We start from the raw sequence: 23009 nt of genomic DNA, 5'->3' as shown, positions 1-23009 counted from the left end.
CATCTTATTCTTACAACAGCAGTCATGTGCAGTGGATTGGGGTGAGAGTTCATGCCTGGCCCAAAGCTGGTTTTTCTCCAGCTTATACTGATTTTCTGAATCTGCAGAATGATTTGGCTTTGTTAGAGCATTATAATACTTTAGTGGTTGAAGCAGTTTTGCCTTGCTGGAAGTTTTACCTTACTATCTAAGTTGATACAGTGGTACCTCAGGTCACGAATGCCTTGGTTCACGAACAAATTGGTTCACGAACAAAAATTTCATTATAATTTTGACATGGGTCACGAATTCCACATTGGGTGGCGACTAAGATCACAGCCATATCCCCCCCGCCTGTGGAAAGATGGCCACAATCGCAGTTGCTTTCGTGCAGGGAAGGCGTGCATGATCACGGGTGCGCTGCTGCAGGAAAGATGGGCGCAATCTCAGCCATCTCCCCCGCGGCTCTGCTGTGCTGCGCCCATCTTTCCTGCAGCAGCGCACCCGTGATCATGCACGCCTTCCCTGCACGAATGGAACTGCGATCATGGCCATCTCCCCACTTTAGAGAGTACCAGAGCATAGATTACTTTTACCAGATAGGGTATAGTTGAGCCACCAGCCAAAGCTGGTAGAAGACTCCTGAGCCTCAGGTGAAAAGGATGGCTCAAGGAGTACCACCACGCTACAGATCTGCTCCTGCACAGGGAGTACACTGCATCTTGAAAAGGTTGAATTCCCTTTGTCAGTCAGAAGAACCACCCACTAACAGCATCTCAGCCTTGCTCAGACTGAGCTTCAGTTAATTGACCTTGGAAGTGCCTAGCAAATACATTACAGTGTGCCTCAGATGGTATCAGTATATCCTTGGGGTTAGCATATAGTAGGGCCCAGACAGCCTACTGTACTCCACTGGATGGCAGAGAGAAGACTGAATGCAGACAGTCAGGTATTTATATTTGTCACTTTCACTGTCTCCAAATATGTTTGCCTCTAGGCACATACCAGGGCTCAATTGTATTCACTAGGAGTTTTCTTCCACCTATACTCAGGCTGTCTCCTATTCTGTGTCATTGCTTTAAGGACCACTTGTTGAGGCTGCTGATTTTCATACCTGGATGAAAAAAGGGTATAAATGAGGTGGCAGTGAAGTTCACTACTGTTGTACTTTGGTCCTTGGATTTATGATGGAGGGACATTGGTTTGTACCCTAAAAGAACTGAACTGCAGCAAAATATTAAAGGAATGGAATGGAATAAAGGTGTATGGAATAAGTAAAATCAAAAAGTAAAACCAAATCAAAATCAAAGGGCAACAAAACAGAAATCTTTTGAAAATGACAGTTTTCCAAAATAAAGGGATAAAGAGTAAAAGTCCTATCCGGCATGCTAGGGTCTTTAGGACATGAATGAGGACTTCCGTTAACAATCACAGTTCATAGGCAGGCTCATATGGTGTGTGCATGTTTCATTCTTCAGATATCCCTAACCATATGTTGATTTCTTTTATTTATATCTTTTTGTTCATCACAAAATGATGCCAGGTTGCTTCACAATACACAGCCATTAAAACCAAGCAAAGCAATAAACCTATATAGCAACAAAAATTCCATTCGTTCTGTAATACATTGATCTAACCATCTAATGGAAAAGTCAATTGAAAAAAAGATTGTTTTCACTAGGAATGAAAATCAGCTGGAAAATATTCCACAAATGAAGTGCCACTGTGAGAAGGCCCTATTACAAATTCTGAAAATTTAGGCTTGTTTAATTGCTGGTATAACCAAAAGGACCTCCCCAGGAGATGTCAATTCACATGCAAGATGCTGCTGCGACAGACCCTTCTTTAGGTTACCCTGCCCTAAGGTCTTTGTATGCCAAACACAGCACCTTGAATTGAGCTTGGGACAAATAGGAAGCCAGTACGACTCTTTAAGGACCTTTAGGCTGCATAATAAAACCCACCAACATCTGTGTGGCTGCATTTTTCACAAGCTGCAGTCTCTTCAAGGATAGCTTCATGTAGAAACTGTTGCAATGATATATTTGGGAAGTTACCAGAGTGCAAATTATCAGGGCCAGGGTTATAGTTACACTGAAACAGTTGGAACTGGAAAACAAGTCAGAGCTGGAAGAAGACACTCTGCATCATCGCAGTCACTTCAGTCTCCAGTTATAAGGCTGAATCAAAGTACTGTTAGATTATACGCCTGCATCTGCTGAATGAGTTCAATGGTATCCAGAGCCAGACACTTCCCTAATTCCTGGATCTGAAAAACAGTACTCCACGGTTCTTCCTTTGTATTGGAATTCAGCTTCTGTCAGATGCCTCCAAATAGTTAATGCTCTGTAGGTAATAACCAGCATTTTGAACTCCATTTAGAAATAACAGTTTAAACAATATTGGAATTCTATGATACAAAAGGAAGGGGCAAGATATTATCCCACCTGCTATGTTTCATACCTGTTGTACTTCCTGGATGCTTGTCTCTAGCAGTCCTCATGTAGACCATTGTTGTAGGAATCTAAACTGGATGTGATAAAGTGTGATAGCTTGCTTAATACAACACTTGTCATTTCCTGGAGGTTTTTTTTTTAAATCAGAACCCGTTTTTAAAAGGTGTGTGCTTGCTTCATATCAAACATTGGGCTAGAATTGCTGAAAAATATCATGAAACACCAGTAATGAACAGTTGTCTGCAGAAGCTGTCTCCTGAGGCTAGACAGTAACTGTATTGTAATGGAGAAATCATCATAAGGGAAGATGCAAAGAGATGAAAAAATTAAGGAAACCTCAGATGCATGGTTTGCACAGGTAGAAGATTTAAGAACAGCACACTTGAGTAAGCTACCAGGCTAGTCAGTTCACCAGGCACACTTCTTGGTCTTGCATTGAACAAGGATTTTTCCTTATCCCCTTTGGCTGTTTCCTTAGTGAGAATGGATTTTGGATGGAAGAAGCTTAGGTGCAATATGTGAATATTTATTTGTTGATGTCAAAAGAATTGTTTGTTCTCTATTGCTGTACTTCTGTATAAAATGATGCTGCAATACAGGTCACATTTCCTTGGGAGCAAATTCCACTGGAATATATGTTCCACTTTTATTAAATAAGTGCTTTTTCCAGAAAAAATAGGGGTTTTATCCTGACATAGTAATACTTAATGTCATTCCATTGAAAGCAATGGGACAAATTAATGTAGCTGATCTTGATTCAACCCTCCAAGCAATAGTTGGATCTGGTTAATTTTTCACACTGAAGGAAGAATGTCGTATTTCAGCATTAAAGAAAGCTGCAAGATGTGTATCTGTAACCTGTTGTAAACATTTGTGCTCTGAAAGGAAACTCCACCAAAGAGAGGTGGGAGGGGATTGTTGCTCATGTTGAAATCAGTTCTCTGGCACTAGTTTTTTCGTGATAGTGGCTGATTCAAGCTTTTAAAAAAGGATCTTTTGTTGTAACATCTAGTTTAGGATGAAATGCATCTGACCAGGAACAGAGATAGAAGATACCCCAGAATGGCAGTAAAATGGCAATGCAATAGAAGGAGGAAATCCACTTACTCTAGAAACCATTCCTTTGCAAGATGATCTCGTAGTGTTTTTCCTTGTTTGGTATAACCAAACTAGGACTGTCTCCGGACATGTTCCTAACAATGCATCTTAGTTGCACGGAACACCACATATCATCTATAAATGGATAAAAACGAACCCACCTGTTAGGGAGTTTGTTACTTCACATGATATACTCATGCAATTTTTTTTGTTGCAATAATCTGCTCAGGAAAAGGAGAATGGCATTCTGAAATTACCTGTAAGAAAACATTCTTTTGGGGTGCAATTCATCAAGATGTCCATAAGCCTCCAGATTTAGAGAATTATGGACATCGTACTCAGTGGAGGAGGAGCCTAAGAAGCAATCCCGGCTTCTGAGTGGGAGGGAAAGGCACAGGAAGCATGGTACCTGGAAGACCCAGGAAGCACAGGATACGTTGCAGCCTGGTCTCTTCATTCCTCTCCCTTGCCCTTCTCAGTGTCCCTTTTACCCACTTTTCAAGGTCAAATTTCTGGCCTTAGAAAGAGAGCTGATGCAAGTCTTCCCATTCTGGCTGTGATGCTATCTAGTGGGCCATAGGAGCATTCCCTCTTTCTATAATATACTATTAATATTAATAGTAATACTAAGATTCTAAAATCATAAAAGTATGAATTTGCACTGCACAGACACCAATAGTTTTATTACACTGTGTAGTGTATAAAAATACTTTCTCTCCCCTGTAGAACCAGTCATGTAAATATGGGTCCAATATACATTTCGAAGAAGCTAATCACTTCATGGACACTCTTTATTGCACCCAGAATAGGGCTACTTTAGAGCAAAGTTCTAAAACTGCAATGCCAGCTCTGTTTAAAACTCACAAAGGTTTAACTATATTATTATAGTATATTATAACTGTAGGAACAGGTCCACATTTGCTGAGAGCTGTCAGCTAATCCAAGCTCACATGAAGGGCATCTTACCTGACATGGGAGCAGAACCAAAGTTTCTCTGCTTTAAACTTAACTTGGTCTTCATATACTCACAAAGGGCTGTACATGCACAGATGCTCTGATGGGGCATTTTTATTAGTGTGGTTAGCTAATTGATAGCTAATGGGAAATCAAAGTAATTTTCAGTAAGTCTGTATTTAGGGAGTGGACAACTTCTAGCCCCTTATGTTTTGCCTGTGACTCCCATCATCCCTAGCAAACACACCTAATAGTGAGGGATGATAGGAATTGTAGGCCAAATATATAAAGGGCCACAAGTTTCCCACTACTGTCCTAGATTATGTGGGAGTAAGCAGTGAACCTTATGGTGGTAATCTATTCCCATGAATTTACCATACTCCTTGATTACTTTTCCCCACACTACCTCAAAAATCCAGCTGTCTGTTCATATTCTTCATAGTGTTCCCACTTTCCTTTTACCTTGCTGTGCCTTTGTTGTTGGACCGGCCTGAGACTTTTATGTACAGGATGGGGTAAAAAAGCTTCAAACAAACAAACGCAAACAAACACCTAGTCCCAGTCTCTTTTTATGTAGACTGGGAAAACATTAAATCTTGGGACAATATCCAGAAGTATATCTAACTATCCTGGACAATGATCACATGCCTATGCTTTCATTGAAGCTAGAGAGAATGGCAAAGGCTGGGGAACAAGGTTGATGGTGGGTGTGGGTGTGTGAGAGAGAATAACAGGGAGATGATTGAGTAAGATGGATATTGGGGCTTGTGTCTGCATCATCATGAAGTGACTCACAGGTCAGAAAGATCAGAAGGACCAATGTCATGCATTTATGAGTAGTACATGTTTTGCCTTTGAAATTGATTTTGCCTTCGAAAAGCAGCATGGAATATAAGAGACTAACAGTCAGGATTAAGAATTTAGAATTGAAAAATGTATACCTTCTCTAGGTTTAATATGCCCCTTGACCCAGGGTCATTCTTGATCTCTAAGTGAAAGAGAGCCAGGACTGAACATCCAAAGACAAATGTGGGCAAATTGAGGTTATGTTGTGATGAACATGTCTACTGTTTACATGGCAGAAACAATGAGGCTGGGTACCTTGATTTACCATTTCTTGCAGGAAGTTATAGGACTTTTTCTGTCTAAACATGCATAAGATTGTGGCTTAATAGTTGGGATGCCAGGTACCCTTTGTTGGATACAAGTAGCAAATAAAACAGCAAGCTTCATTGTTCTTTAAGAAGTCTAGTACTTTTCAAAGCAGAGAATCCACATCTAATATTTCAAAATGTTATAGGTCTTGCTGTCCTAACACTGCAGTTCTATAGCCACTTACATGAGAGGGCACTCTGTAATCCTGTCTCTGAGTAGACATGTACAGCATTGCATTCTAATTTACGTATGAGAATGGAACATGAGGTCCAGTTAATTTTGGTGCTAATTTTCAAGTGATGGACTAAAATCCCCTTGTTGGATGAGGAAGCCTCATGGCTGGTTTCAAAGCTACCAGCAAGAGATAACGGGCCATAAGAGACTAGAGAGATTTCATTTCTGCATTGGGAGTTACAACTCACAGGGTTAGCAAAGCTTAAATTCTATTTGCAAATTTTATATTTGTGAACTTAATTTATACAAGAGGTCAAATGTTTAAAAGGATAGATTATTTTCTTTAACACATAAAAATGAAAATGAATAACTTTTCATTTAAAAACTGAGAGAATGAATTGCCCATATAGCCATTTTGTATACCTAATTTCAAAACAGATCCTCAAGCTACAAGTTGCTTAATGAAATGACGCATAGTCTCTGAAGTCCAGTTGTACCAATAAGTCAGCACATTCACACGGTCTCCTTTGATTTCTCAAAAGTTATAGTTAAATTGTCCCCTGCAGATTTGTTATCAGATATGGCACTGGGTAACTCATGCAAAACTGAATAGACTTGGATTTAAAAATAGGATTTGAAGGGCACAAAAGCACCCCCACCCACCCACTCACCCACCCACCCACTACTGTTAAAAGAAATACAGCACACAAATGCCTGTGGCAGGCTGTTCTTTGAAATTATCCTCACTAAATTACAATCATGCACTTTCAACTCTCTGTAATTAAACATTTAGTTTTATTTATTCCAGATGCATTTGCTGCAAGTAAATCCAGACCTTTTGCTCTAGTAGTAGATCGTTTGCAGGTCTCAAGGACTGACAAACTGAGGGGACATAAAGTGAATTGTTTTCTTAGGTTTAGTTTGCAACACATTGACTGGTGACTACTTCTTGCGCTATTTTGGAAAGGGGCTACGTATTACAATTCCCTAAGGCATAAAATAGCTAATGTAACACCGACTGCTCCAAATAATGGTTTTACATGCTCAGAAAGGGGGACCACTGAAGAATGTTCTACTTCATGCTCACACATCCTTTTGTCCTGCTGCTGCTGTGTCCTCATCATCGCAGTTGTCGTCGTCATCACCATCACCCCAATATAGGGCTATCTTTATAGATTCCTCAATCATTGAGATGTTTCTGACTATTTTGTATTAATTCCTGATTTTATTTATATAATTAGAGATTGATTTAGATTAGATTAGATTTATATAATTATTTGGGATTGTTCTTTCTACTAGAGCTGTGTATGCTATAGTGAATCCTGTTTTGGAGTCTGAAGCTGATGAGGAAACCAGAGTTGACATTTCAAGTCCAGAACTACATTTAGCAGTCTGTACAGATTCATACTTACTTTGTGCAGTATAAGGTGTAATAGTGTCATGGAGTATTTAAGCATATGTGGATGGTTAGTTGTTTTTATGAAAGAGTGAGGCCTGCCAGGACAACTGGTATATACACCTCTTTCTAGATAATTCCAAGTGAAGTTTTTGAAACTTCTTTCAGCTGGCCTTATAATATTCTGTTAATCCTTTCCTGTAAGTTAAGCAGGCCGTTGTCAGAAACTCTGAAAGGAGGGCAATGGGATTTCCCCCCTTTTATATTAACAGGAAGTGCCCAGTCTCTGTTTGACCTGATCAGGATCAAGAGAATAAGCTTTTTCTATCTCCTATTCAGCTTTCCCTAAAGTTTCAATTATGCAAAACCTATAGACCAGAACCAAAGACAAATTTATACCATTAGACAGACAGTGACTGGAAAGCAAGATCAGTGGGATCAGGAGAAGAGAAAAAGTAAAAGAGATGGGGGAAGGAAGGGAAAGGCCGTTAGAGGTCACTTTTGTACTTGACACCCCCCCCCCCCCCCCAAAGTTTGCTATTTCACTTTGGGCTGTTTGTTTTGGTTCTCAAAGTCAGGGTTAAGGATAAGAAAGAGCCTTGTCTCCTGCCAAAATATATGTGATTTACATAGAAGGGAGGTCAACTGTTATTTAGAGGTGTTATTACTACAGAAGGACTTAAACTTTGATCTTGTGTAATGAGTGCAAAGAAAGTGAAACTATTGGGAACAATGACTGGAACTCATGGTTCAGATCCCCACAGGAAGTCAGCCTGGGGATCGAATCAGGATATTGCTAAGATCATACTGTTGATTGGGCCAGATGGCTAACCCCTTAAAAACTAGTGGGGTAGCCAGTGAGATGAGGGGCCATAGGCTGCATCAGGTCCTGCTGCTGAGTGCGACCAAGGAAGAACCCACAGCTCTCCAGATGCAGATACATGGTGGCAGCCACAGAAGGAGAGGGGAACCATGTCAACACCAGCATCCTGCCCTGCTGCGTGTTGCTATTTTCATTGAGTTGATATAGCACAACCCCTTGTCTCAACTGCTGCCTTGTTGCCTCAGTTCAGTAGCTGAAAAGTGCCTTAATCATGGTAGTGGCTTTAAAAAAAAGACACCCTTTTGCGTTTACCGTTCATCTGTTCCTTTTTTCAGTAAGTTGTTATTTGTTTTATTTACTTAAAATTTGAGATTACTTTTCCATTAAAAAAAAACTTTCAGAGGAGTGCACATAGAAGTTAAATGTAGCTATAAAAGTGCTAAGTATAAATCCACATATACAATCAAAAACTAGGTAGTGAAAACAAAAACAAAATTAAAGCCAGGTTATTTCCATTCCTTCTTCCATTCATTTGTCTTGTTAGCCACTTCGTTTGCTATCTCTGTACAAAGGTGGGAACATTCTTCTCTGAGTATGTTTTGACTTGCTAGTCATTTAGCAACTTCAGTGGTAGTCTGCTCATTCATCCCATGGAATGTGCACTTTGGTGAATGAGGAGAGAAAGGCTGAGAAAGACTGGAACTGCCTTTGTTGGCCAGGTTACTGTTCTAACAATAAATGTGTGCTGTGATTGCAGGTTCTGGAAACCAATAGTAAAAGCAGTAATTGATTAGTTTTTGACAGGCCTGGGGCACATAGGATTTCTGGTACCCAGGTAGCCCTCTCATCAGCACATTACAGTCATAACTACCAGATTGTTATTTAACTAAGAATACCATCTTGTCCTAATTGCATTGCTTGGTTGCATTAAGGAATAAGTAGCATCTCCCTTCCCTCCCAAATTCTTTTCAGCTTGGACTTCTGCCTCCCTTACTTTTGCCATCACTTGGATTTCCCTTACAAGATTGCAATTCCAGTCTGAGCAAGGATGGAGGAGTTTACTCTTCACTAATTAGACAAACATTTTGGGAGTCAATCACTCAAAGCCACAAGAACAGGGCCCAATTTATCAACAGTTTATATATTAAGCAAAGCTTTACCTATATTCTACAAATTCTGCTAGAATTCCTAGTAGCCAGAATCACAGAAGATAGAGAAAGCAAAAGATTTGCAACTTTCTGTTCAACAATTCCATACATGGAGGTCCTACTGTTTCCATAGGTAAACTCTAGTCTCTGTAATCTGACACTACTAATGTTATATAATCAGGTAAACACAACAACACTAATAGATATGCTCAACTAGGACATATGGATTAATTACATTGATACTGCACTTAGCTTCTTAAAATACATATTTCTGTAATAACCAGCATGTAGTTTATCATGATATTTGGAATGGGAAAAATGATGCAAGATAAAGGGTAAGATTTGCCTAATCCATCACCATGGTTCCAATCATAATTGAAGCATAATTGAAGGGGAGAGGGTTGAATGGCAGAAGAAACAATATGGGTTAGTTTTTTATCTTTTGTGATGATTTTCATCATTACTATATTTTAATAGGTCTGTTCTGGGGAAATGTAGAATCTGGAGCTTCTAGACTTCATTAGGGGTCTGTTATGTTTTCTTTTATGGCACTATCTTTTATTTGTGATCTACGTATATGTATTTGGTTTGTTTACACCACTCTGAAATCAAGTCTTTTGATGAAGGGAAGTATTTTTAAAAATAGAAATTAATTAATTTGAAAAAAAGATCTTCTCCTGCACCTAAACCCAACAGCTGCTTTCAGGTGAAAAGGAAAAGAAATAAAAGGCTATCTGATCATAACTCTCTGTTATCATCACCTGCAATGACACCAAGAGTATGAGTTGAGCATGGGTTGTTGAATCATGGTTTTTAATTGAATCATGGGCTTTTGTTACATGCAGACCTTGCAACTATGGGTTGTTAACCACAAACAACCCAGGAACAGAACTCATGGTTTGTTGTGGGGTTATGAACTTTGTGTTGAGTTGTGAGTATATCTCTCCTCTTATCCCTTTACAGCAGATCAAGTTAAAAGTCTTCTAAAATACAGTCCTTTATTAAGCTAGTCTGGTCAGTTGGGACTGGGTTTGCAATAGAGTGAATAATAATAAAATTGCTAACAAGTAGCATCTGTCAAATAAATGATCTTTGTGACTGGTGTAATTAGTTCTTGCCCAAGTCAGGAGTTGATTCTCCCTCTTCCTTACCCCTCCACAAGGGCCTTGTTCCATTCTCAAGGAAGGTCTTGCTGCTTGTGGGCCAGATGGCAGAGATTACTTAGCTGGTCTTCTTGATGACAAATCAGTGGTTTGATGAACTCATGACCTTCCCCTTTTGATCCTCCTTGTTCTACAATGTCTCCTCACAGACCAAAGGTGATCTGGTTCTCACCAGCCACTTTGCTAATCTTGCTTATTAAAAGTAATGTACTCTAACCCCTCCTTTTCGCCTTCTAGTTCTTTTTCAGTGTCTGAGCTTTCTAGCTTGGAATGCTGTATTTTGAGAAAAATGGGTCCAATCTTGGTTGTTCATTGTTAACAAACCACACATAACAACAAAGTGCAGGGTTCACACATAACAAAATGTAATAATCAGTCCATAGCCAGGTTGCCGTTTTGTGAAGACTGGACAAATGTTTCTTTTCAGCTGCAGGAAATACAGTATTCAATGCAAGCACTGTATTAATATTATCACACTTTTCTTTTCAACTTTCATTCTATAAAATTCTGTTTAAAAATTAAGAGATTAGATTGTGATTTCAAGAAAAGGCCACACCTATCCCACCAGAAGCTTACACTGATAACCAATTCTTATAGTTGGATAATGTGCATATGGAGATTGGATATCCCTTGGTTTTCTTCCATATATTGGACTTCTAGAAAAATTTTGCTTTTGCTTTTTGATAGAAAAAGCAAAGAATCTAACTAAGGGGTTTATGAAGCTTGCTTACTCACACAGGCAAAATTCCAAGTGACTTCTTATGTGTTATGCCTGAATAAGCAGTAAGGACTGAACCTTATATAAGACTTTTATTATTAGCTGAAGAAATAATCTGATAATTAGCTGTAGTAAATTAAGACAAGATCATATCTTTCTAGTTGTTAAAGTGAACCCAAAGCCTGTCTACAATAGTCTTTAAAGTGGATCATCTGGTTAAAAAATTTAAGACGTGAACCTTAATCTGGGTAATCCTAGAAGTGGGAATGGGATTTTGTTTGTTTCCTTTACATTAAACTCCACTGGAAACCAAAACTCAGAAGACACAATATTGAGATCTTATATTGGTTCATTGTCAGTTGTGTTGCATTAAGTGTAACAGCAGCATGGTAAGAGTGAATGTAGGGTACGATAGTAAGTAAGAGACTTAACTTAAGCCTGCACTCTGGGATGACTGAGAAGAGATCCTGGCCCTCTTCTGTGTGACAGCCTTTCAAGTATTAGAAAAGTGCTATCATATCTTCTCCCATTCTTATCTTCTCAAGGCTAAACTTGCAATCTCTTTCAATCTTACCTCACAGGACTTTATCTCCAGTTCCTAGATATCTTTATTTGTTTGTTTGTTTGTTTATTTTTCAATTTATATCCTGCCTTTTTCCTACAAAGGGCTCAAAGCAGCATACATCATTCTCCTCCTCCATCTTATCCCCACAACAACAACCCTGTGAGGTAGGTTGGGCTGAGAGTCTGTGACTGGCCCAAAGTCACCCAGCTGGCTCCATGGCTGAGCGGGGACTAGAACCCAGATCGTCTGAGTCCCAGTCCCATGCTCTTAACCACTACACCACACTTTATTGCCCTCCTTTGCCCTCTCATCTTTGTTTGTCTCCATCTTTCTTGAGGTGTGGTGCTCAGAACTGGAGAGAGTACTTGAGATTTGGCCCAACTAGTGCTGAATAGAGGACAACCAGCACTTCAAGTGATTCAGAAGCTATACTTCTCTTAATACAACTCAATGTAGCATTAGCCTATTTTTCTGCCATATCACATTGCTGACTCATATTCGACTGTTGCTGAATATTCCACTTAAATGTATATTAGGACTATGGCCACTGGTTCAACAATGCTTACATATGGTACTAAGTCCTCGGTAATAATACATAGGATTAAATGCAGGGTGGCCTTCCCTCTTGCCTATTACATGTCTAATTGTTCTAGGATAATGTCAGATAGACATCAAAGAATTGGACCTCTTTTTCATGATGGGGACATGCAAACATACATGCATAAATATACATTCATCCCATCGATGTGGAGGTAATTGGAGTCACCTATGATCACAACTAGTATGCTCCTTGTACTGAATTGGTTTTGGAACCTGATATGGTCCTCCACAGTGCTTCTGTAGTAGTCTCTGTCCCTTTTAGGTTTCTAGTCTGCTTAATGCTATTCCCTCTTTGACCAACAGACAAACACAACCAGTATGCCCTTCTCTGTCCTTTCTATAGAGTTTCTAGCCTGAGAAGATTTATTTTACTGGTTCTGTCCATTCCACCAGATTTCTTTAAAGCCTACTATATCTAGATTCTGTTTTAAAACCAGGCATCCAACTCTCCTATTTTGGCTTGGAGGCATTAACATTTGCATAGAAAAACATATACACAATGTTCCACCCCAGATGTCTCTGGCACTTAGGCTTCTTTGACTACCTATCATGTTTCACCATATGTTTATGGCCTGTTGCTTTCTAGTCTCCTTTTGGGCAATCAGAAACATTTTCATCTACATCCCCTAGGGATGAACTAGATGCTTTCCAGCTTCTGTTAGCTTTCCCCCAGCATTCATTTTAAAAGCTGCTCTGCTACCTTTTTTACGTTTGGCACCAACAGTCTTGTTCCATTTTAGTTCAAGTGGAGCCTGCCTGCCTTGTACAAACTCAGCTTGTGCCAAAATGTTCCCTAGGGCCTAACAATTCTAAAGCTTCCACTGTATACCACCATCTTTTAATACATTGGCTGGGTTCAGACAACTCAATAAGCCATTATGATTTTTACCATTGTTGGCCTATCACCCAGTCATGGTATTTCACATGTTAAGTTTGGCCATTAGAAACCATGATAAGAAACAATGGTTTGTTCTACAGCTTCTCCCTACCACTATGTTTTGTTACATTGTTTGAACCCAGAGTTGTGGTCTCCATGGTTTGTTATGCAACTAGCATGAGTGTCCTGGAAAAAGTGGCAATTCCAGCAATCCAGCTCTATGCATGGTCTGATGGGGAAGAGGCAGGTGACATACATAGACAGAGAATGCAACTTCTTTGGAAAATTAAGCAAAAAGGATGAAAACCACAATAACATAGACATGACTTAATTGTCTGATTGTTTTTTATCATGGTAAAAAACTGTGAATCATGGTAATCATGCAGGGTGCTTGTCATGTGAGAACGCAGCCATTGAGATTCCTCAGCTTTGTCTGTCTAGTTCAGGTTGGTCCAACACACAGTCTGTGGGCTGCAATTTTATTCATCATTTAATAGTTAATTAAATATATTCATTGTGTGCATTAAATTAAATAAATATATTGAAAACTCTTTAATTTACAATATGGAAATGAAATTCATTGGGCAGCTCCCAGGTTCTGTGTCAAAGTCCTTGTGCGGCTCTCAAGGTACAAAATGTTGAACCCCCCTGATCTATCTGGCCTTGGGTGTGGAACAGGCAGAATTTCACAGAAAGCCACTTTGGTGGTCTTGCATGTCAACCTCCTACATGGCAAACTAAATTTGGCTTGCACGTTCTCACAATTTTATTTCCTCGGGGTTATTGTTAACAACATGGGACACAACCAGTGAGTCCACTCCAGGATTAACCATAAAGGTATTTAGCTGGCAAGCGATATCTGCATCCTTTGCACCAGGTAGTCTACATATCCTTATAGGATTTCCATATAGATGTGTGTATAATCTAGCCTGGCTCTTCCAGAAATGGAAAGTGCACCACCTGCCTTGTCCAGTCATTAAAACAGTGGCTTGCTCACACAATGGGATACAGTGAAGTATCCAAAATAACTAAATACATACACCTATGTGAAATGTAATTAAGCCTTTTATGAATTATGACTTAGGATTTCATAAAGAACAGATATAAATGAAGCATCAACTTTAAATATTAAACATTAAATGAAACAATTAAATACATTATGATCAGGAAAGAAAAGAGAGAAGAATTGTTATTGGTCCTCTAGCGAGAGATGAGTGTTTATATAGCTGAAACAAAGCAAGAGTCATTTTGATCTAGATTATATTACATTGGTGCCTGTATTCCTGCGGTTACTGTATTTTTCACAGAATCACTCAGTGACTGAGGAAAGAAAAATACACACTTTATGAAATATGATCAAAGGAATGATAATTTGTAATGAGGACATACTAGAGAGTATGAGAATATTGTAAACCACTACATGTACCTTTTATAGTATCAAAGCAAAGGAAGTACAAATCAGAGTATAATAGTTCTCACTTTGGGCTGCTCTCTGTAGACTCTAATTACATATCTCTCAGTGAGTGATAAAATGGGTATAGTTCACTTCTATATAACACTGTTGCACATACCTGTGAATAAGTCTTTCTCCCCCTCTTCAGAACCAGTTCTCTGACATGGGCAAGAGACCCATCCATTTAAAAAATGGATGGAGCAAGTAGTAATAGGAAGGCAGTGTCGTCAGTGAGAACATGTAACTCAGGTGCAAGCAACCTGGAGCCTTTCATTTTCTTTGGATAACAAATCTTACTGGTTCCAGGCAGCATGGACAAGGGTCAGGGATTATGAGAGCTGTCATCTAAACTATGTGCTTTTGGTGTAATCATTTGCTTGGAAGATAATCTTGAAAGCGCTTTTTCCTAAGGCAATAAAGTTGAGAAAAGCATCAGCAGGGAATTATGTCTATATTGCCCAAGCTGAAGTTCTCTGGTTGGTTTACAACAGCAGATAATAACAAAGTGCAATATAAAATTCAGATAATAAAAGCATAATTAAAAAATCACTGCACAATTTAAAAGCAAATTTAAAACAGCTGCAATAGCTAACGTAAATTTGAAATAGCAAGTTCTGTTCTACCACTGACATAACATTCCACTGTATTATTAGCTGATTAAATGCCTTGGCACAGAGAACATCCATAACCTGGTGCTGAAAGTATAGCAGAGTTGATGTGAGGCATGCCTCAATAGAAACTTAGAAACAGAGAGAGTCAGAAGGGGTCTCCTGGGCCATCTAGTCTGACCCCCGGCTCCAGCCGGCTCCGCTCACGACATGCCCACCATGTGAAGAGTTTCTTCCACAACTGGGGGGCTGACACTAAGAAGGCTCTTTTCCTTGCTGCCACCAATTGAGTAACCCTTGGTTAGCAGAGAGGCAGGTATTGTGAGCAGGGCACTTATCCCTTTCCCTTCCTGTCATTGCGCAGTAGCAATCAGAGTAGCAGTCACTTTGAAAAAGCATTTGCCCATGCAAAGAGATGAATATAGACTGAAACCTCTCTCTCTTCTCTTCCTTTCAGCAAAGTTTCTGGCTCCATCCTCAGGGTAGCTCCTGCTGCTTGTGGGCTGGTCTGCTCGCTTAACCTGCTCCTTTACTAGGAGTCCTACTTCTGTCACCTCCCCCTGAAGGTCTCCATCCCTTTCCCAGGCAGACTGGTTCACATACTCTGCTTAAACTTCCCCCCTGCCCCAGCCCCACAACTTGCTCCTTCTCCTCTGAATTAGGTGAAGCTATCTGAGCAGAGTGCAGTGTATAAGAGACAGGCAGGCCCGCTCTCTACATCAGAAGGCAAGGTAGCCGTAATTATAGTGACAGGGTAAATTAGGGTTGGCACAGGCAGTTAGTCAAGCACTGTGGTGCCAGGCTTATTCTTTGAAGCATGTAACAACAATAACAATGTGGGTTCCTAAGAAATACTCTGTTGCTCTTACAAGTCCTAATGCTGAAAGCAATTATCTTATGATATGGAGATGGATTCCGAGAAAGACCGGTGGAAGTGTACAGCGAGAGAATCCCCTTTTCTCCTAGTCCTGGTTGGCTACCTCTGGGTTCCATGAAAGGTTCCAGGAACTGAAGAATTTGAGAGGAAAGATCATTCCAGGAAAGAAAGAATGCATTGGGTTGAAAGGAAAGATCACACAAGATCAGGTGGTAGCACCATTCCTGAACGGAAGCTTTATTCATGCAAAACTTCTCCATACAAGTTTTGGTGTCCCCCTCCCCCACCACATTCATTTAACTATTATACTACAGGCAAGCCTAATTAATTCCTGCACCTGGGAGAACATTTTGAGAAAGTGGGAGACCCAAATGTGTTGAGAGGAGAAAGGAGAAAGTCACATTCCACCTGCCCCCTTTCTCTGGATCCAAAAATACTGTTATATTTTACAGAAAACGTTATATTTATTTGTCCTGTCACTTAATATATGTCTGTTTTATATTGCTTTAGGATGTTCTTGCTGCATTGCTCCATGTCCTACCTCCTGCTCTTGCTCTTCCTCCTGCTACCGTTTAGCTGCTGGACACAGAAGCTGCCCACTAGAGATGAAGAACTTTTCCAGATGCAGATCCAAGACAAAACCTTTTTCCATGATTCAGCAGTACTCCCAGATGGAGCTGAAATCAGCAGCTATCTTTTCAGAGAAACACCTAAAAGGTATTTGGGTTCATTTAAATTTCAGAGAGGAGAATTGTCACAGAAGGTGGAGCTAAGGAGAGCTGTAGCTTACAAGGCTCTTATACATACATATCTGTTCTGAAGTCTCATTGAGTTCAGTGGAGTTTATTCTTAGATAAGCATGTACAAGATTTCAGTGTTAATCAAATTTGTATTCAGTTGGAAGATAGAAATATTAGTGCCCCTTACTGGAAATGAGATTCTGTTTAAGTTTCAGGAGCAGATGTTTCAGAAAGCCAAACATGTTTTTACACCCAATTACAAACTGAGTAGGAATAGAACATTCCTGGCCTTATCTCACTGTAATGAACACCTCCTAATCTGTTAATGTTATGATCTTAATACAAATAGTTCAGTAGTGTCTGTGAAAAGATGTAATCAGATTTACAGCAGTAGGGTTTGAATTTTGAAGGAAAAGTATCTGTTTGCTTAAACAAATGTCTCTTTCAATTTGAACTTGGCTAAAATGATGTTTTCATTTCCAGACATGCATACTTGCCAAGGAAGATCTGTTTGGCAGGGCCCAAATTAGAATGAGAGATTCCTTTGGAATCTTTTGCCAATCTTGTTCCCTCTGTGGATTCAGAGGAGAAAACATAACATAGGACATGAGTCATGTGGCAGACTTAGCCAAAATTATCAGTTATTTCTGAACAGGTCCCCACCCTGAGATGAGGAAAAGGAGGATTATAAAGGATTGCTCTGAGCAAATTAATGTGAGGAGGAACAGCCGCAGCAGCAGCAGGAACAGAAGATGTACTAACAGAAGTGCAGTATATACATATTCCTTTCATAGTACTAAAGAGAGGCTGAATTCCTTTCCCTCTTTCACAAGACCATTCAGCACCTGCCCAAAAGGGAGGGATACTTGATGAGCATGGGTAGGTGAATTCTAAAAATTTCAGAGTGGTGGTCTTTCTCTTTAAAGATCAGTTGGCCAAAGGTTTTTCTTTCTTTGTACTGGAAGGAATCAATCAATCAATCAACCGATTGATCAATCAATCCTGTCACCACATGAAGACATAAGCAGCTTGGAATTATTTCTTAAGACAGACTGCTTCACGGGAATAGTGCTCCATCATAATGCAGTTTTAATCCCAAGCACATTCTTTTTTTGGGGGTGGGGGGAAGATGGTGCCTCTGGTATTGCTTAACTTTCTCATTGAATCGCCTATCAGGATCTACAAATATTCCCTTCACTGTAAACAAGTAAAAGCACAACATTATATGTATATAAAATATATCAGCATCAGTATGTTTTATTGCTTAACCAAATACATTTTGATCTTCATAAAATACAGTAGTAGTGGGAAGACCACTGGAATGTGCTGAACTAAAACATGTGAAACTGTGTGCATTGAGCATTTGCTTTTACAAATCTAAAAGCATGCTGCTCTTCTATATAATCAAGAAACATGCATGCTCATAAGAAAAATGCAACAATGTAACTTTTCCCTACCACCAAAGAAAGAAAAATCAATTAATACTGTATTATGTAGGGATATAGAGTGGTTCATATGTGTAGATTATAAGGAAGTATAAAGAACTAGAAAATTCCTACTGAGAAAAATGATGTATGATCAAATATCCAAGGTAGCGTACATATATCATATTTACCATTACATAAAAGTAACAAAGCAATTATGAAATGAATGACACTATTTGGTTACTTTCATGCTAGCCCTTGAATTACACATACTTTGAACACTCTATTTATTTGGTGTGCTGGAACCAACAACATACCACGAAGAATGTAATTAATGTGTTATTCTTTCAATAGGTTCTTTTTTGTGGTTGAGGAAGATAACACACCTTTGGCAGTTACTGTAACTCCTTGTGATGCTCCTTTGGAGTGGAAGCTGAATTTGCAGGAGCTTCCAGAAGAATCCAGTGGAGATGGCTCAGGTACAACTAGAAACAACAATGATGACGACAGATTTTATGACAGCTATGAATAAGGAGGGAGTATCTGGATCAGTAGCATTCTAGAATCAGTTTTTGAAAAGATAAAGCTTGGCTGCATGCTACAGTCACCATGCAAGAAGCCAGGTGCCCAAAGTCAAAACAAACATTCCTGAGCTGATTTATTTGTTTCCGAGTAAGTCTATGTGGCTGTAGCTTGAAGTATTATAGAAGGGAGTTAAATGTCCCCACCCATCTGTTTCTGTCCCAATATTTGTCCCCATGATGTCATTGGAGCCGGTTACACATAATTAAGAAAACATTTAGTTTGGCCTTCTGACTGTTGAAAATTCTTAAATTCCTGTCAAGAGAACAGGCAGCAATAACTGATGGACTCATAAGAAGGCACAAGAAGATGTAGGAGCTCTTTTATTCATAATTCATTTCTAAATATCTCTCAGTCAAACTAGAAGTGATGTTAACAGTATGCTTGGTCCTTGTGTGCTTATCTCTTCTTCACTAAATAGCAGCTGCGGGAGCCCTGGTATGAATTCTCCTACTCCAGCCCACATGGCTCTTGTATGTGGAGGCAATACAAGAACATCCACAGGACTGCAGTATAAAGTTAAAAGTTCTCTTCCCCCATGCTGTGGTTCCCATAGAGATCAGTATCCACATGCCTGCTATGCAGGGAGCATGTCTAGTTTGTCTCTTAGCTGTGTGCAGTTACTTTTTCCTGCTCCTCCCTGTCTCAACCCCTGTAGGAAATCACATTTTAAGGTAGAGAGACATACCAATAAACATCCAATAAACAGTGGATGGAGACTATTATCCTATGGATGTATCATGATTCATTGAATCCTTACCCTGTAGAGTGATATGAATTTGGTTGCTGTTCTCACTTAGAAGCTGTCTTTCTGGACCATTTTTCCAGAATATGGACTATTACCAGGAAGGGTTATCAGAATATAGCTTCTGTGAGCCCTTTTTGGCTTGTTATATCAGTCCCATGCGTTTATGTATGACTTGTCAATTTGCTTGGCTTGCTTGGAAGTTGGCATTCAGGCTTATTCTGTTCTTTTCTGGATGTATCCTGGACTCTACAGAGTTAATCAAGCATTTCAGTCATGAAAAATTATCCTGAATTGTCTCTTATTATATGCCATTGTTTTTGGCTTCTTTTTAAGAAAAGGGGCTGTTCATACCTGTTCAGTCCTATGTTTTATACCATCTTCTTTCATTTCTCCCTCTGAGTCACAAAATTCATAAAGAGGGGAGAGATGGGAACATTGAAGATTTTAAGAGCTGGTGAAGCTGACTCCAGCATGCAAAGCTTTCATAAATCATATCATTATTTCAATTCGTACTAATAGAATATATTAATAGGGAGAACAATTATGAGTAGGGGGTGAGGCATATCTAGCCCCTTATGCCCATCTCTGGTTCATGTTAGTCAGGACAAAAAATGGGAGTGGGAAGTTTTGCTGGACTCTTCAAGCTGATAAATCTCTGATTTAAACTTCTTCGCTTACCTGTCCATTGACAGGAATTAGGACAATTATCTATGCTGACTCCAGAACTGGCAAAGCTGGGAAACACAGACTGAAGTAGTTTGGAGACTAGAGCATCTTTGGATCTGGTAGATTCAAAGTGGGTTTTTCCCTTGCATGTCCACAGAACACTTTACCTTGGGTCTTTCTGCCCAGTTTGGCAAGGTGGGTGGAGGCCCAGAATATGCTACCCAACTTCCTTCAGCCCTCAGCATTGGTGCATGTGGGTGTCAGGATCAGAGCAATTAGACAAAGTGTGGGGGAAAAACCCTTAGGAAGCTGTCATGAAAAGGATAGCAATTTGTACCAAAATACTTGAACTTAAGTTGTATACTATGCAACTTGACAGAGATTTGTGAGGAAGGGTTACTGTTCTCCATCAGGCAGAAAAAATCCAAAATGATTTGTAAGAATGCTTGCCCATCATTTGATTATTACTTACCTGCCAGTAAGTGTTTGATTTTACATCATAATATACTTTTCTCCCAACCACTTTCACCAAAACCCCCAAAATCCCTCTTTGTGTGTCCTTTAGGTGATCCAGAACCACTTGAGCAGCAGAAACAACAGATTATCAGTGAAGAAGGCACAGAACTGTTCTCATACAGGGGAAATGATGTAGAGTATTTTGTATCTTCTAGCTCACCTTCTGGTTTGTACCAGCTAGAACTCCTGTCAACAGAGAAAGATACATATTTTAAAGTGTATGCTACCACAACCCCTGAGTCAGATCAGCCATATCCTGAACTACCATACGATCCAAGAGTTGATGTCACCTCTTTGGGACGCACAACTGTCACTTTGGCATGGAAACCGAGTCCTACAGCTTCATTACTGAAGCAGCCAATGCAATATTGTGTGGTCATTAATAAAGAGCACAATTTCAAAAGCCTCTGTGCTGTTGAAGCTAAGCAGAGTGCTGATGATGCCTTTATGAGGGCCCCCAAACCTGGCCTGGACTTTAGTCCCTTTGACTTTGCTCACTTTGGATTTTCTTCCAACAGTAACTTTGGGAAAGACCGTAGTTTCCTAAAATCATCATCAAAGTATGGAAGGCAGATTTATTCAAAGCCTAGAGTTGACCTGGAAAAGATATGCATTGGGAATAAGAACATCTTTACAGTGTCTGAACTGAAACCTGATACGCAGTACTACTTTGACATCTTTGCAGTAAATGTCAACACAAATATGAGTACTGCATATGTTGGCACTTTTGCAAGAACCAAAGAAGAAGCCAAGCAAAAGACAGTTGATCTGAAGGATGGGAAAGTTACAGATGTGTTTGTCAAGAGAAAAGGTTCAAAATTTTTGAGGTTTGCTCCTGTTTCATCACACCAAAAAGTAACATTTTTCATTCATTCATGTCTTGATGCTGTACAGATCCAAGTTAGAAGAGACAGCAAACTTCTCTTGTCTCAGAATGTTGAAGGTGTCCGTCAGTTCCAACTTAGAGGAAAACCAAAAGCTAAATACCTCATTCGGCTGAAAGGAAATAAGAAGGGAGCTTCCATGTTGAAGATTTTGGCTACAACAAGGCCAAATAAACAGTCATTTCCATCACTTCCTGAAGACACTCGAATTAAAGCCTTTGATAAACTTCGCACATGTTCTTCAGTTACAGTGGCGTGGCTAGGTACCCAAGAAAGAAATAAATTTTGCATCTACAGAAAAGAAGTAGATGACAATTATAATGAGGAGCAAAAGAAAAGGGAACAGAATCAGTGCCTGGGACCAGAGTTAAGGAAGAAATCAGAAAAAGTCCTCTGTAAATATTTTCACAGCCAGAACCTACAAAAAGCAGTCACCACAGAGACAATCAGAGGTCTACAGCCTGGCAAATCTTACCTTCTGGATGTTTATGTCATAGGACATGGAGGACACTCTGTCAAGTATCAAAGCAAACTGGTGAAAACAAGGAAATTCTGTTAGTGCTCAATGGGACATTAACTATATGGACTGACTACTTATTCAGCAGAATTGTGAACTGTATTGGTATTATGTAGAAAAGATATTAACGTCTATATTTATGTTTACAGAAGTAACTGAAGGACTGGGACTAGTGCTCTACAGTGGTGTCTGGCAGTTGCATTATCATGCACCTGGTGGTCTGTCTGATACGCAGTAGTTAATGAAGGTAGCAGGAAATATTGAAGGAAATTACCTTTTTTGCTTCCATATTGCATGAAGTGCTTCTAAATTATTTTATTACTTCAGAGGCTGCAACAAGTTGTTCAATTACCTTGTTATTCCTATGCACAGGCACATAAAACTCCCACACAACCTCTATCTCTTTCCGTAGACTATAGAATTATGTAAATTATTTTATAAAGTCTTGTTTGAAATGTCTATGTTTCCATGATTGTAAACTATTAAAAATCTTTCCCTCTTAAAGATAACAGATCTAAACTAAGTATTAACTGAACTACCAGAATTCAGTTTTATTGCTAATGTAAATTCCTATCTGTTTAATTTTTAAATGTTTAAATACTGTATGGATTTCATGTACAAAATTGTCAGACGTTATATTCCTGTACATAAAATTAAAATATTAGATTATATGTACCTTTTCATCCTTGATGTCCCTGAATGCATTCTGAACATTCTTAATTAGTAAACATTTTATATTCAAAAGCTGCTTCACTGATTAGCATCTTCAATTTTTTAAATCCTGATGATAAAGCACAAAGGAGAAGCTTTCTCAAATAACTGAATCAATTATATTAATTTTGAAAGAGTAAGATAATGTAGTAATGCTTAAAATTTTAGGGTGTTGGT

General features: G+C 39.3%; 1 protein-coding gene across 2 annotated transcripts in view; it reads left to right on the top strand.

Moving 5' to 3' along the window:
- NDNF (neuron derived neurotrophic factor) overlaps positions 1 to 22673 on the top strand; it is a 133331-nt gene extending 110658 nt beyond the window's left edge. Inside the window, exons 14-16 of one of the 2 annotated variants that reach the window (XR_006414598.1) lie at positions 16555 to 16761; positions 18563 to 18687; positions 20770 to 20890. Coding sequence is in view for 1 of the 2 variants with exons in the window: in XM_044428934.1 (XP_044284869.1) it covers positions 16556 to 16761; positions 18563 to 18687; positions 20770 to 22163 (1725 nt within the window). In the remaining variant the exon portion in view is untranslated. Of the gene's footprint in view, positions 1 to 16554; positions 16762 to 18562; positions 18688 to 20769 lie in introns of both variants that reach the window. The other variant, XM_044428934.1, reaches the window with a different exon arrangement.
- The last annotated feature ends 336 nt before the right edge of the window (positions 22674 to 23009 follow it).

Source organism: Varanus komodoensis, unplaced genomic scaffold (genome assembly GCF_004798865.1).
Source record: "Varanus komodoensis strain SLA01 unplaced genomic scaffold, ASM479886v1 scaffold2, whole genome shotgun sequence".
Taxonomy (NCBI): domain Eukaryota; kingdom Metazoa; phylum Chordata; class Lepidosauria; order Squamata; family Varanidae; genus Varanus; species Varanus komodoensis.
The sequence above is the reverse complement of the archived record's forward strand: the minus strand, read 5'-3'. Positions and strand labels throughout refer to the sequence as shown.